At 41.5% G+C, this 16,392-nt stretch overlaps 1 protein-coding gene across 1 annotated transcript; it reads left to right on the forward strand.

Moving 5' to 3' along the window:
* Window positions 1–702: 702 nt before the first annotated feature.
* On the forward strand, window positions 703–14,407 carry LOC306770005 (CMP-N-acetylneuraminate-beta-galactosamide-alpha-2,3-sialyltransferase 2-like; the record flags this gene model as incomplete). The annotated part of the gene is made up of 7 exons (XM_079258773.1): window positions 703–720; window positions 2,121–2,317; window positions 8,043–8,222; window positions 9,843–9,888; window positions 10,560–10,679; window positions 13,263–13,387; window positions 14,281–14,407. 7 exons carry the CDS (start codon window positions 703–705, stop codon window positions 14,405–14,407), a joined length of 813 nt encoding a protein of 270 aa, XP_079114899.1.
* Between the last annotated feature and the right edge of the window lie 1,985 nt (window positions 14,408–16,392).

Genomic DNA, 16,392 nt, shown 5'->3' on the forward strand with positions numbered 1-16,392 from the left:
CTTTATCTAGCACACTAAAGCTAATTTAGCTCCAACTGATATTAACTGATATAATATATACTGATATATTATACTGATATATATATTAACAGTCACACAAAATACTGAATAGTATAACGCCACCATCCATTCCTAACTAGCTGTTATTATTGTTATTATTACTTCAATTTATGTATGATCTCCTCTACACCAAATAATAACTAATGTAAACAATGGAAACCCACTCACCATCCACCAATATACTCTCCAACGCAGCAGTGGCTGAATCGACACCAATCGTCCTTCCACTGCTTGCCGGTCGCTGACCATAAATCGTATCCATTTGTTGGAACCACTTCCAGTCTCTTCTATTCGATCCACTTCGACCGTTGTGGTCCTTGACCTGCCGATAGTCGCTTTTGAGCTTTTTCAGCTTCTCTTGGCACTGCTGGAAACTCCTTTGGTACCCGTGTGTAGCCATGGAATCAGACAGCTCTTGAAATATTTTTTCATTTTGTGTCGCTTCATCGAGTTCCCTTTGTATCCGTTCTTCAGCAACCAAACAAAGAAACGTCTCCACCTCAGCGTTGGACCACGGAACAGACTTTTGTTGGGCCATTGCTTATCACATTGTACTGAAAAACAACAACTTGCGAGTTGGAGTCGCTCTTCTAGTGATGTCACTCCCTGACCCTGACCTCTGATTGGCTGCACCCCTGACCAATGGCGGCATGCAGTCTGGTGACGTCACGCACAACCCGACTTAGCTCGCTTGGAACCTGGGCTGAGGAGTTACAAAAACTGTAACAGTTAACTGGTACAAAGGCCTAGTGGAAAACCCTACAAACCGAGCCGAGTCGAGTTGAGTTGAGTTGAGACAAGCTGATACTAATGGAAAAGGGCCACAAGTGAAAAGGCATCGTGCTTTTTTTCTTTTTTTTTGAAAAACTCATTAAACAAAAAACCAAAAAAATAAATGTACATATACATATATATATGTATGTATGTATACCAGTGCATGTTTGATTCACTGTTAAACACTTGTCATGTCCATATCTTTCCCTTATTTTGAAGCGTTTATGGCAAAATAAGCTTAAACCACAATGGCCTGATCATAAATCTCATCATTTTTTGGCAGATGTTTGCAGGCAGGAATTAACTGAAGCTCCAGAACGACAGGTCAGCAGGACCAGCTGAGAGTAATGATCTGGCAGAAACATGTGGTCTGACTGGATGTGAAATACTCAGTGATGAGGTGTATAAAGACCTGCTACCAGAATCCACCTCTTCACCTGAAAAACAGACAAACTAATCCATCACAAATGTTTTCTTTGTTTTTCCAACCACACCTCTAAACCTTCAGTGCACCAATCCTGTGTCCTGTTTGCACAAAGAAAAAACAGAAAAAAAAGAATAAAAACTGAACAAATGTCACACAGTGTCATGTCATCCTCCCACTACAAGGAGACACTTAGTTTTGCTGGATGTTATTTGATCAGAAGTGGATTTATTCTGAGACCAGGTAAGAGAATAAAGAGAATTATCAGGAAATGCTGATAATATCATATTTTGTTATAATATTACCTTACTATTAACAACTGATAACAAAATCTAAAGCACTCTTACAATAATAAATATGTTTAATGTTTATATGTTATTACACTTGTGAATTAAAGTTAATTGAATGATTTATGAGATAAAGTTACAAGCTGTTGTTAATTGTTTTGTTTTATAATAGTTGCTTTTCTTGAAGTATTAATAAAGACTCACTTTTGTATTTTATCACATGGTTTACAGGCTGAAGCTGACATGTCCAGCAACATGACAAAACCCAAGCTGTTCATTTGTCTGATGTCTGTTGCTGCCATTTGGGTGTTTTTAAGTAAACTCTTCCTTACAGCAGACTGGCTGCAATTTCAGGAGCAAAGGTTGTGTGATTGTGACAAATGTTTATTGGAAGATCCTTTATTGCACAAAACAAGTTTTAACATTTCTATTGAACCGTTTTTGAGTGCAACACACAACCTTTCTGAGAACGCTTTCCACTGGTGGAAGGTAGGCTGCCTCACGTTATTTAACTGAAAAACAAGACGGAAGATTGGAAACTGACCGAAAGGCAATATGTTCCTTATTTTTATTAGCAAATACAGCCAGAAAAAGGTGACTTCAGTGTCTACAGAGCAACAGTGGAGAAGATATTTAAAATATTTCCACCCAGCCCAGACCTTGAAGAACCAAACCCTGGACGCTGCAGGACTTGTGCAGTGGTGGGGAATTCTGTTAATCTGAAAGGATCCCATTACGGACCTCTGATAGACCATCAGAATGTTGTCATAAGGTAAGGCATCTGTAAAAACAAATACTCCATGTTACCCCTGCCACAGACAGATCTCATGAGATAATTACACGAAATGTGTATTATGTGGTCGTCCAAAAAATGTTAATTCTGTCCTTGTTTGACATTGATGTTTACTTGTGGTAAGACAGTGAAGAAAGTCATTGTTTCCATGACATGTTTTGGCTACCTCTTGTATCTTAGGGCCAGAAAAAAAATGAAGCAAAAGACACAGACATTCAGATTTGTCCATAATTTATAGACAAACACACCTTCATATTTGTTTAATGTTTATTTCCTTAGGTTATTCCTTATGTTTATAATATATTTTATGATTATTTATGTATTTTTCATAAATTTGGAAGATAATGCGGTTTTAGGTGGACTTGGTTCACAGCTGTGACAAGGCACCTGCATCCACAAATCTGTTTCATGGCATCAAAAATAACTTTGTCTCTAGAAACCCCCCACATACTGAATTTAAGTCTTGAAAACTTAAAAACACCGCAAATAAAAAGGACGTGTTTTTTGGTGGATTTGATTCATTTCTGTAAGATGGCACCAACATGCCCAAAAACAATTTTTCTTGCTGAGGTAATGCTAAATTCAGATTTCTATGGTAGGGGTGGTAACTTTCTTGGTAAAAAGAATAAAAGATTAATTTGAAAGAATACCAGGTGATTCCATACAAACAACTTATGTCGTTTCTAGATTATTGTTTTTAAATGAGGGTGTTTGCTGTAATGTATTATTACCATGTAATACACAAAAACATGAAATGCTTTAATTTATAGCATTGATATAAGGTTATTACATAAAAACTCCGGATGTAGTGTCAATGTTATCATCTTTAAATAAGGATGTATGCTGTAATGTTATATGACCATGTAATAGCACAGAAACAGATAATGCTTTACTTTACAGCCTGGACTCATGGCTATAACATAGAAACTACTAATGTTGTTTCCAGGTTTGATTTTTAAAGAGGATGCTTTGATGTTATATTACCATGTAATGACACAGAAACAAGTAATGCTTTACTTTACAGACATAATTCCTGGTAATTAACCTGGAAACTACGACTGTAGTTTCCAGGTTTAATTTTTAAATGAGGATGTCTGCTGCAATGTTTAATTAGCATGTAATAACAGAAACAAGTAATGCACTACTTTACTGCCTTGATTTGATGTTATTACATAAAAACTACAGATGTAGTTTCCAGGTTATTGTTTTTAAATGAGGATTTCTGCTGTAAAGTTATATTACCATGTAAGAACACAGAAACAGATAATGCTTTACTTTACAGTCAAGACTCATGGCTATTACATAGAAACTACTAATGGAGTTCCCAGGTTCTTGTGTTTACATGAGGATTTCTGCTGTAATGTAATATTACCATGTAATAACACAGAAACAAGTAATGCTTTACTATACAGCCCTGACTTGTAGTTATTACATATAAACTACTACTGTAGTTTTTAGGTTATTGTTGCTGCTGTAATAAGATATTACTATAAAATGAAATAGAAATATTTACTACATAGCTTTACAGCCTTGGTTTGTGGTTATTACATAGAAACCAACCTCTTATAATTAGGTAATAATGTTTTCTGTCACCATATTTACTTCTTTCTTTCAGCATAGAGAGATATTTGAAGACATTTCCAGACAGCTACTCGGTAATTACTACAATAGTAATATAAAACTACCACATTGCTTCACATTCTTGTTAAATATGTTACTGTTCTAAAGCTTTGGGTAGAATCTTGTTACACTTTTAGCTTCAGCTCAAGTCTTTTGTCACTATGATGTTTCCAGTGTTACTACTAGGATATTACCTATTTTTTTCAACCAGTGATTATGGTGTATTACCTGTAATTACTGAGTGATTCTTTGTTTCCACGAAATACCACACTATTACATATAGTGTATCCAGTGGTACTTCTAGGATACTACCTAGTTATTTCTACTAGTAATTAATGTGTATTAATTACTAGTAATTTACTAAGTAATTTTTTCTTTGTTTCTATGAAATTATCACACAATTACAATATAATTGGACAGTGATGGACACGGAAAATCCAGCCCCCCTTTCCTGTCTCTGGTGCCGACTCACCTTCTCCGCGTGCCGGCTCCTCCTGCGCGGAGAGCGCGCCGCAAACGCCGGGCCCGTGGGAAGCGGAGTGGAAAGCTGGTGAAGCTAAAGGCCAGTCTGTCGCTTGTAGTCCCGGAGCATAGTCGTCTTGTTGATCCGATCCGTTGCTTGGTCCCTGTCGTTGGTGTGGAGGATGAGACAAGGATCACTCGGACCTGTCATCTTTCCCGCTTTCGTCTTCAACAGCGGGGTGTGAATCATCTGAATCTTCGGCCGCTAAAGCAGCTGTCATGTGGAGCTACTTTGGAGGCTAGCACCGTGACACCAGCCAGGATAGCCCTGGTAAACGCCAGATCGCTGGCCAACAAGACATTTATCATTAAGGATTTTGTTGTGAGCCATGAGCTGGATTTCCTGTGCGTAACTGAAACTTGGCTCGGCGTTGGTGAGTCAAATGCCTTCTCTGAACTGTTGCCTGTCGACTATTCCTATATTTCTACGCCAAGATTGTCAGGTCGTGGCGGGGGAGTAGCGACTGTTTTTAAGAACAAATTTAAATGCACACCGTTCATTTGTGATCTGTCTGCGTCGAGCTTTGAAATGAATGCGTTTGTTCTGGCCGCTGATCCTCCTGTGTTGTGCGCTGTTGTTTACAGGCCACCCAAGACTTTATCAGTGATTTTTCACGCTTCTTAGCAGAGATATTGCCCAAATATGACCGCATACTGATTGCTGGTGACTTTAATATTCATGTGTGCTGCACTGATAAGCCTATGGCGAAAGACTTTTTGGACCTTATCGAGACTTTTAACCTTGTGCAGTCTGTCTCCGGACCTACGCAGGAACACGGACACACATTAGATATTGTATTGTCGTACGGCCTTTCAATATGTGACCTGGAAGTTTGTGATGCTGTGTTTTCAGATCATATGCCGATTTTATTTAATGTGCCTTTCCTGTGCAACGCAGATAAACCGTGCGCTCCTGCGCGCCTCTGTCGTGTCGTTAACTCGTCCACTGCGGCTCAGTTCTCCACTGCCTTTAACCAGTCCATTTTATCTAGTGATTTTTTGAGCCCTGATTGTGACGTTGATGAGTTCGCAATTCGTCTTGATTCGCTCTGTGTGTCTATTTTGGACAGTGTGGCTCCGCTAAAAGCTAGGCGGGCAAAGCCTAAATCTGAGCCTTGGTTAAATGAGTCCACTCGCGCTGCGAGACGTGAGTGTAGGAGGGCTGAGCGCAAGTGGAAAAAGGATAAGTTGCAAATTTCTTTTCAAATGTTAAAGGCCAGTCTGCACAGATATCAGAAATGTGTAAAATTAGCCAAGTCAAAATATTTTTCTGATATGGTTACTGCTAACAGGCACAACCCACGTGCTCTCTTTAATTTGGTGAATGCTTCTCTTAATGTCCCCCAATCTGACAGCCTTGAAGCCTCACATAAAGTGTGTGAGAACTTTTTGAACTTTTTTGTGAATAAGGTTGTAACCACAAGGGCTCTTATTTCCCCTCAATCTGTCTGTCTGTCTGACTCTGTCACATGCACTGCCTTATTCTCTCAGTTGGAGCCTGTGACTCTCTCTACTTTGGAGAAGGTTGTTAGTGGAATGAAGCCTGCGGGCTCACCTGATGATTCCATTCCTCCGCGCCTCTTTAAAGAGGTGTTTCCAACCATAGCACCCTTTGTTGTACATCTTGTGAATGGAAGCTTGGTAAAAGGAGTGGTGCCAAAATGCTTTAAGCACGCTGTTGTTCAGCCATTAATAAAAAAGTCTGGCCTTGATAACAATGATCCTTCAAACTTTCGTCCAATTTCTAAGCTTCCATTCCTGTCCAAAATACTAGAGAAAATTGTATTTTGTCAATTGAAGGCATTTCTGGATGCACATGAGATCCCTGAAGTTTTTCAGTCTGGTTTTAAAAATTTGCACAGCACAGAGTCTGCTCTACTTAAAGTCTTTAATGACATTTTGATGTATACTGACTCTGGTCATACTGTTGCACTGGTTTTGTTAGATCTGACCGCTGCGTTCGACACAGTGGATCATGAAATCCTACTGTGCCGACTCGAGAACACAGTGGGCATTCACGGGGCTGCCTTGGAGTGGTTCCGTTCCTACTTAGCAGATAGGAGTTTTTGTGTGAGATTGGGTGACTTTGCTTCAACCTCGGCCCCCTTGAATTGTGGCGTGCCACAAGGATCAATCCTTGGTCCGCTCCTTTTTTCATTGTATCTGTTGCCGCTGGGGTCTATTCTCCGAAGGCTTGGTGTGTCTTTTCATCTTTATGCTGATGATAGCCAAATTTACATTCCCCTCAAACGTCAAGAAAGCCTCAGTGCCACTGAACTCTTAAAGTGCACTGATGAAATTAAAATTTGGATGTCAACAAATTTTTTGCATTTTAATGATAAAAAAACAGAGGTTCTTCTTCTTGGACCTAGCAGTGTTGGTGATGCTGTCTCAGTTAACCTTGGATCCTTGTCACAGTTTGTTAAGCCTACTGTCTGCAATCTTGGTGTGAAAATGGATCAGGAACTTAAATTGGACAAACAAATTAGTGCTGTGGTGAAAGCAAGTTTTTTCCACCTGAGACAGCTTGCAAAAATAAGGTCCTCACTCTCACGACATGATTTTGAAATTTTGATCCATGCTTTTGTAACCACACGGCTTGATTATTGTAACGCCCTGTACTGTGGGATCAGTCAGTCCTCTCTCGCACGGCTGCAGCTGGTGCAGAACGCTGCAGCGCGTCTTTTAACTGGATCTCGAAAGTCTGACCATGTTTTACCAATTTTGTCTTCCCTTCACTGGCTCCCTGTCCGTTACAGAATTGATTTTAAGATTCTTTTATTTGTTTTTAAATGCCTGAACGGTCTGGCCCCTCGCTACCTGTCAGACCTGCTGGTGAGGTATTCCCCTACACGCTCTCTGAGGTCCACAGATCAACTTCTGCTTGTGGTTCCTAAGACGAAGCGTAAACTGAGAGGTGACCGAGCTTTTTCTGTTATTGGTCCCAAGTTGTGGAATAAGCTGCCCCTGTACATTAGACAGGCTGAATCGCTTCTTGTTTTTAAGTCTTGTCTGAAGACTCATTTTTTCTCTTTGGCGTTTTACTAATTTAAAGGGTTGTTTTACTATTAACAATGTGCTGATGCCCCAATTATAAATATGTATGTTTTATTGTTTCTTCTGTACAGCACTTTGGTCAACTTTGTTGTTTTTAACGGTGCTTTATAAATAAACTGGATTGGATTGGATAATTACCGATCTGTAATATAAAGTGTTACCTTTACGTGGTATCAATACCAGATCTTGCAGTATTAGCCACACTTAACAGGCACTGCAACTTACAGCAGGACCAAGTTGTGTAGGTGGTGCCCCTGCGGGGAATTCTCTACTAGCAGACCACTGTTGGTGCACGGGTCCCTGAGCCTGTGTCCACAATTCCCAATTTTAATCATCCTCTTTATCTGGCATATGTAAGTCAGAATAGTCCATAAGACACTCCACAGCAACATCAAAAGGCCTTTCTGTGGAAGGACACAGAAAGGAGACGAAACAAGTCGAAGTAAACAATATCTAATTGTTTTACCAAAAGTACGCTTATTGTTATGTATTCTGTGCTTTTCAGGATGAATGCTGCTCGTATTAAAGGCTATGAAGCAGATGTTGGAACCAGAACGACCCATCATATCATGTATCCAGAGAGCGCTCAGGATTTGGACAGCACTACTCATCTTGTTCTCTTTCCATTCAAGATACGTGATCTTGAATGGCTCATCAAGGCCTCCACAACAGGATTTTCTGGAGCGTGAGCAAAATTTCATTATACAATTTATTTTGACTTAGTGTGAGTTAGGGAGTCACAATTTGTAATAGTACTTTAAAAATGAAAAAAAAAAAAAAGAATATGATAAAACCTAAAAAAGAAGGGGCTTTTCGGAAAGTTAGGTTTGGACTTGTGCTGTTAGATGGGCTGCTTTGTTGACATCAATCCACAAAACAACATAAGAACAAAACACTACAGCAAACAACCATTAGCCATACAAATCATAAAAATATATTACAATACCCTCTGGGTTCAAATTAAAAGATCATCAAGGGGGGGAAAAAGTGATTAAAAGAAACTGTTATTGCCCTAAAGAGATCTTACAAAGTATATGTGACTCTAAAAGCCACTATTTTAAAATATGTGTAAAATTGTCATAAAAATGAAGGCAAATGAATTCTTAAAAGGGTCCAGTCAGCAATTTAGAACTGGGTACCTTCTATTAGATGGTAATAACTTGTACTTTATTTATTTATTTGAATTATTTGACGGGGACATTGCATTGTACATGGTCACACAAATTTGTAGCTGATGCTAAGCAAATAGCTACTAGCTGAAGCTAGTTCTGAACTTGTCCCTGATTGGGCTTTTCTACATTACATTAAAATACTAGCAAAGTACTCGGAGAGTGCAAATCTCTGTCAAAGGCCACAGTTCTAAAAATATTTCTGGATCCAAACAGTGATGCAGATCGCCATCAAAATTGAATCAGTTCTTCATTTTCACATTTCCAACAAATCCTGAAAATTTCAATAAAATCCGCCCGTAACTTTTTGAGTTATCTTGAACACAAACAAACAAACAAACAGATAAACGTGGGTAACAACAAAACCTCCTTGGCGGAGGTAACAATGATACACTACAAAACCTATATCAGACTTGCATAGTTGCGCAATATAGAATCTGTAATTCAATACAAAACCTATATAAAACTCACCAACACAATATAAAAATCCATTCCTCTTTCACACACACAAACACACACTTACACACACGCACACACACACACAGTGTTATTTATAAATGGGTACTTTTATGATTCGTTTATTGCACGTACCAGTGTACCATTGGTATTTTTAGGTGAGCTTCTGGGCGACATATGGACATGTGTAGAGATGTTAGTAATTGTAAAAGCAGCATCACAGAAGCTTCAGAAGTGGGTATACTCTTTATACCCATGTATACCATGGACTATACCACTGGGTTATAAAGAGTTTTCCTGTTTTCATCACCTACAAGACAGACTATACCAGATGAAAGGGTTTACATGACCATACTGACATCCTGTACCTAATGATGCTCTCCAGCACAGCCTGATAAAACAAAATCCATACCAAACCCCCTTAATCTCCACTGATGATATTGAGTTTTATTTATACTATACCATTCCACTTCAGACATAGATGCACACTGTACAACAGCGATTTTCCTTGAGGGGGCAAGAAGTGTTGATATCTGTATTGATGAAAAGGTACCGTAAACTAATGGCATTGTGTCTATAGGACAGAAGTTTGGTTTCTCCCATCTCTTCTGCTCAGTGACTCATCTTAACCATGTGGTTTGTTGACTTTTATTTGGTAATTTCATGCAGTTTTCCAACAGATCATATGCTCCAATGAAATCCAAAATGAAAGCTAACAAGGATTTGGTGAGTATTGTATTAAATGCATTTGGTTTGCCTTCAACTCCTTGCCTGTTTACAGGTCAATACTTCCGCGTAACAGCCCTGCAGCCAAGGGTGCCTGTTGTGTCTGGAAGAGATGAGCACAAGCCGCTGCCAAATTGTTCAGTTAACAATGCCAAGCATTAAATCAATTAAAAAAGAATAAAAAACTGTAACCACCACAATATAATAGATCTTAAGGAGTGTCTCCTTATACAGGTCTCTCTCAGGCCTATATGAATAGATTAATATGAGTGTAAGATAGTTTATATTTTTATATTAACATAAACCCATGGATATGGTACACTTAATTTGCCAAAGCCCAATGATTTTTGGGGCCCTTCTGAACTTTTGGGGCCCTCCGTGTGTGATGTGTGGGAGTAGCGGTGCAGCTAGTGCCCACTGTACAAGCTAGTCTAGGTTTGCTGCAGTCGATCAAGTCTAGGTTAAGCAACATTACGAATGACGTCAGCTGATTACATGGACAGTCTTTGGGATGTGCTGGACAAGGCTTTGTGCAGTGGTCAGACTCTCCCATCATAAATACAAGATCTTGGAATGCAACACTGGATGGAAAGAAATCTTTGTTTCTGTTTGGTGGCAAATCGTGTTTTGGCCAGGCAGTGTATTCAAAAAGTATTTGTGTTTTATACCAGGTGATGGTTCTCAATCCTGCTTTCATGAAGTATGTTCATCACATGTGGCTGGAAAAGCAAGGCAGCTATCCATCAACTGGATTCATGGCTTTAATTCTGGCTCTCCATATCTGTGATGAGGTAAATTTGCTTTGCAGGAGAGTTTATAATACTGTCTACTGTGATTTATACAATACTAAGGTTCAATTATATTAACAACTCGGTGTAAATCAAGATGTTTTATCTGGGCTATTTTCAGACTGCTGTGGACCAAATTTACAAAATAATGTAATAATTAGATGATGCTTTGGACCCAACCTAAAATATTTGGACCAAAAGAGTGGTGATGTTTTACACACAAAGTTTTACAACTTTGAAAAGCAAAGGCTGACTGCATCATTGTTAGAACTGCAGTCTCAAAGCAAGAAAGTTAGGAATGAGTGTAAGTGGTTGTTTGTCTCTCTGTGTTGGCCCTGTATTGGACTACCATGCCATGCCATGCCATACCTCGTCGTCTCGTCTTCGTGCCGCTTATCCGGGGTCGGGTCGTGGGGGCAGCAGCCCAAGCAGGGAAGCCCAGACTTCCCTCTCCCCAGCCACATTTGCCAACTCTACGGGGGGGATCCTGAGGCATTCCCAGGCCAGCCGGGAGATATAATCCCTCCAGCGTGTCCTGGGTCTTCCCCGGGGTCTCCTCCCAGAGGGACGTGCCTGGAACACCTCACCAGGGAGGCGTCCAGGAGGCATCTTGACCAGATGCCCGAGCCACCTCAATTGATTCCTCTCGATGCGGAGGACCAGCGGCTCTACTCTGAGCCCCTCCCGGATGACCGAGCTCTTCACCCTATCTCTGAGGGAGAGCCCAGCCACCCTGCGGAGGAAACTCATTTCAGCAGCCTGTATACGAGATTTTGTTCTTTTGGTCACGACCCACAGCTCATGACCACAGGTGAGGGTAGGAACATAGATCGACTGGTAAATCGAGAGCTTTTCCTTTTGGCTCAGCTTCTTCTTCACCACGACAGACCTGCGCAGAGTCCGCATTACTGCAGACGCCGCACCGATCCGTCTGTTGATCTCACGCTCCATCCTTCCCTCACTCGTGAACAAGACGCCGAGATATTTAAACTCCTCCACTTGAGGCAGGACCTGACTCCCGACCCGGAGAGGGCAAACCACCCTATTCCGGCTGAGGACCATGGTCTCAGATTTGGAGGTGCTGATTCCTATCCCAGCCGCTTCACACACGGCAGCGAATCGCTCAAGTGAGAGCTGGAGATCACGACCAGATGAAGCCAACAGGACCATGTCATCGGCAAAAAGCAGGGACCCAATCCTGAGGCCACCAAGCCGGATCCCCTCAACACCTCAGCTGCACCTAGAAATTCTGTCCATATAAGTTATGAACAGAATCGGTGATAAAGGGCAGCCTTGGTGCAGTCCAACCCTCACCGGAAACGAATCCGACTTACTACCGGCAATGCGGACCAAGCTCTGACACCTGTCATACAGGGACCGGACAGCTCGCACAAGGGAGTCCGGTACCTCATACTCCCGGAATACCCCCCACAAGAGCCCCCGGGGGACATGGTCGAATGTCTTCTCCAGGTCCACAAAGCACATGTACACTGGTCGGGCAAACTCCCATGCCCCCTCCAGGACCCCAAAGAGGGTGTAGAGCAGGTCCACTGTTCCGCGACCAGGACGAAAACCACACTGCTCCTCCTCAACCCAAGCCTCCTATCCAGGACCCCTGAATAGACCTTACCAGGGAGGCTGATGAGTGTGATTCCCCTGTAATTGGAACACACCCTCCGGTCCCCCTTCTTAAAAAGGGGGACCACCACACCAGTCTGCCAATCCAGCGGTACTGCCCCCGATGTCCACGAGATGCTGCAGTGTCAGCCAGGACAGCCCCACAGCATCCAGAGCCTTAAGGATCTCATCCACCCCCAGGGCCTTGCCGCCAAGGAGCTTTTTGACCACCTCAGCGACTTCAGCCCCAGAGATAGGAGAGTCCACCCCTGAGTCCCCCAGCTCTGCTTCCTCATCGGGAGACGTGTTGGTAGGATTGAGGAGGTCTTTGAAGTATTCCTTCCAACAACCCACAACGTCCCGAGTTGAGGTCAGCAGCTCCCCACCTCCACTGTACACAGTGTTGATGGAGCACTGCTTCCCCCTCCTGAGCCACCGGATGGTGGACCAGAATCGCCTCGAAGCCATCCGGAAGTCTTTTTCCATGGCTTCGCCAAACTCTCCCATGCCCGAGTTTTTGCCTTGGCAACAGCCGAAGCCGCATGCCGCTTAGCCTGTCGGCACCCATCAGCTGCCTCCGGAGTCCCACAGGCCAAGAAGGCCCGATAGGACTCCTTCTTCAGCTTGACGGCATCCTTCACTGCTGGTGTCCACCACAGAGTCCTGGGAATACCGCCACGACAGGCACCAACGACCTTACGGCCACAGCTCCGGCTGGCTGCCTCAGCAATAGAGGCACGGAACACAGCCCATGGCTTCGCCAAACAGCCCATACAGTCACAACTGTAGCTTCAGCAAACATTTATTTCAGACCAGACGCCAATACAAAAACAGACCTGTTACATCAGCAAGGGTCCAGCTCAAGTGAACCAGTTAAAATAGTTGGTTCAAAATAAGTCTTTTATACATAAAGGATTTTAAGGTGTTAATCATTACTTGAAAAACAGCATCTTCTTTTTTATTCCTTAGGTCCATGTGTTTGGTTTTGGAGCAGACAGCAATGGAAGCTGGAGCCATTACTGGGAAAAACTAAAGGACAAAAAGTTTAAAACTGGACTACATCCTGGACAACATGAGTATAATGTCATCCAGCAGTTAGCTGAGAAAAACATCATCACATTTTTTCGAGGACGATGATTGTTGTGTGACATACAACGAGAGAATTCAGTTTAAGAAACTTCACCAAATTATTACCATGCAGTTTATCTTTATGTAATCGTAGCATGTCTTCGATTCTTCATTATTTCCTCAGTCGAAAGAGACATGAGTCAGACCTTTCAGAATTTTTTCAGTGTCAGCTTTAAGTAATACCATGCAAAAATTATTCGTCACTTATTTCAAAGAATACTGTCGCTATGATTACTTTAAGACTTGTCTGGGGAAAAAAAGCCTTTTTTTACTTAAAATCCTCCCCTTTATATTCTGAATTCTTATTTTATTTTTCTATTTATTTTGCAAAATTGTTTACAAAGTTTGTACTGCTGGACCGGACCGGAGAGGACAGAAGAGGGACAGAAAGAGAATCGAAAAGAAGAGAAAACAGAAATACACCTGGTAGAGAGAAAGAGAGAGAGAGAAAGAGAGAAGGAGAAAAAGAAAGAATGAGAAAGAGAACAACCTACATACATTTGCATGTACATAAGCACACATACACACCCACTTATATATACACATATCCATACACCTATACAAACTGAAGTCATGTTCCCCCTGCGGGAGGATGAAGCGATCAACTATCAGGAAAACCTGGAGCTCACAAGCTAAACTAGACACAGGAAGAAAAGCAGCCGTTGTTCGTAAATAAACCTGCATGCAACTCAGTGACTGTGCCACATGCAGATTATACAGAGTGGAACGTGTTCAGAGAAGAGTGATCATACCAATGTGACCCGAACCCACACACAGGGAAGAGGAAGGCCAGGAAAAACCCGAGGCCCAGGCAGCCGGCAGCTGTCCCCAAGCACAGACCCCAACCACCCCACTCCAGAGCCAGCCATGCATCCACCCAGAAGGTGGCAGAGGGGGGAGCCCAGCCAGAGCCCGCCATGGTCAGGGGAAACAGCAGAGTCCGGCTCCGCCAGGCACTGGCCACCAAGGACAGACAGCTTCTTTAAGAAAATTAATGTTTTGTTTCCAAAGCAGTTCAGATCCAGATACTTTTCAAATACTTCAGATGTTACGATGGTGGTAAGGAGGAGCAAGATGACAAGAAGACCAAACTTTGTTGCCACACCAGGATTAACAAATGCATGACTAAAACCTCACAATGGAAAAAACAAACACTAGGACAGTGTCTGTCTGTGTGTGTGTGTGTGTGTGTGTATGAGGGTTGTGTCTCTCAAAGGTGTAAAATACAGTTTCAGCATCCAGTTAGTACATTCTATTCTATTCTACAGTCATTTAGCAGACGCTTTATCCAAACTGACTTAGACATATACAGTTAGTACATGTACCACAATATGCAAAATGGGGTGTTCGCATGGGACTTTATGTGTTGGGAGTACAAACTGTAAATATATTCATTTAACAATGTAAATAATCAAACCTGACAGAAATTTTGCTGATAGAAACTGCGCTGATATTTAGTACGTTTCAAAAGGATGTATGTGTAAATGTGCACATGCCTGCAGTTACTGTCACAAGAAAGAGACATGAAACAAAGCAAGGAAAAAAATAAAGCACTTTTCACCCTTGTGTGAATTTTTTTTTGGGATGAACAAGGAAACAATCCTCAAAACATGTCACCTATTCTATATTTTGAGCTGGTGGACGAGCTTGGGATGGATTTGGAGAGGAGTTGCACATACCTGGTAATGACAGAAATATTATGTCACAACTGGAATCCCCTAGATGTGCTGTCCAAGTCCTAAATGCTATGTATTGTTGGATGTACAGTTATTATGTTTCCATGGACTAAACAGTCATAAATTCAGGCCAAACCAGTTTTTTCTTAGTAGTTGCCCTGTTTGTACTGTTTTATTAATAGCATTAACTTTTTCATGATTTTGCTCCCATACAACACTTGTTTGTGTGACAGTCATATTTCTTTGCTGTTAGGTCATGCTTTCTCTCCAAACTTGCCATCCTACAAACCAGAAAATGCACAAAACTCTTTTAAATGGGGATTCTCCGACATATTTGCACTTGCTTCCCATTTACACAGTTGCTCTAAATTAATCCCATGCAAAATTCTAGATTGGACATGCAAATTGCACAGATTGGGATCTTGGAAGATCTGGCCCAAAAGGTACAATCAGGAAGATGAATTTTAAAGCTGCTATTACATGACTGCTATTTTTCAAACTAATGTGTTATTTATTTATTTTATCTATCCATCTATTTTCTGAACTACTTAGTACAATTCAGGGTCGCGGGGGAAAGTTGGAACCCATCCAAGCAATTACTAGACAAGAGGCCGGGTACACCCTGGACAGCTCGCCAGTCCATCCCAGGGTCAACACAGAGACACAAACAACATAACACGCAAGTCTTTGGACAGTAGGAGGAGGCTGCTTGTTACATGGAAAGTGCTTTGTGCTCCTTGGTGTATAAAAAGTTCTTTATGAATAAAATTTGACTTGATTTAATATGTCCAAATAATGTTTTTATTTTCAGGCTGGTGACACCCAGACTGAGTTCCTCTGAACTAAATTAGCTTCTGCATTCTCCACACTATTTACCCCTGTCTTTGCTCTTCTCCTTTTTCTTTTTTTCAGTGCTGCACAGAAAATTTCTCTTCATTTTGATTAACTTGCTTTTGATAAACTTGATATTTGACACTGCTCTCTAGTGAGTCAAAGATGGTTGGTCCTCCAAAGCCCTTATTTTGGCTCATGAACTGTTGTGGAAATTTTCTTAACAAAGACACCGTGAGAAGTGAAATTAAAAGTTTCAGCATCTGATAGAATGACAGCAGCCCATATAAACACACATACCAGTCTTAGACTGGTTCAATGGCATGCTCGTCTTGGGTTCACATGTCTGACGAGTAGATTTTGCATGAAGGTAAACCTCTTCATCTTACTGTATGTTTAGGGCTGCATGAAGCTTAAAGTATAAAGCAGGATGTTTGGAGATAGATGAGAAGACAGAAAAAACA

Source organism: Telmatherina bonti (assembly GCF_933228915.1).
Source record: "Telmatherina bonti genome assembly, chromosome: 19".
NCBI classification, from domain to species: Eukaryota; Metazoa; Chordata; class Actinopteri; order Atheriniformes; family Telmatherinidae; genus Telmatherina; species Telmatherina bonti.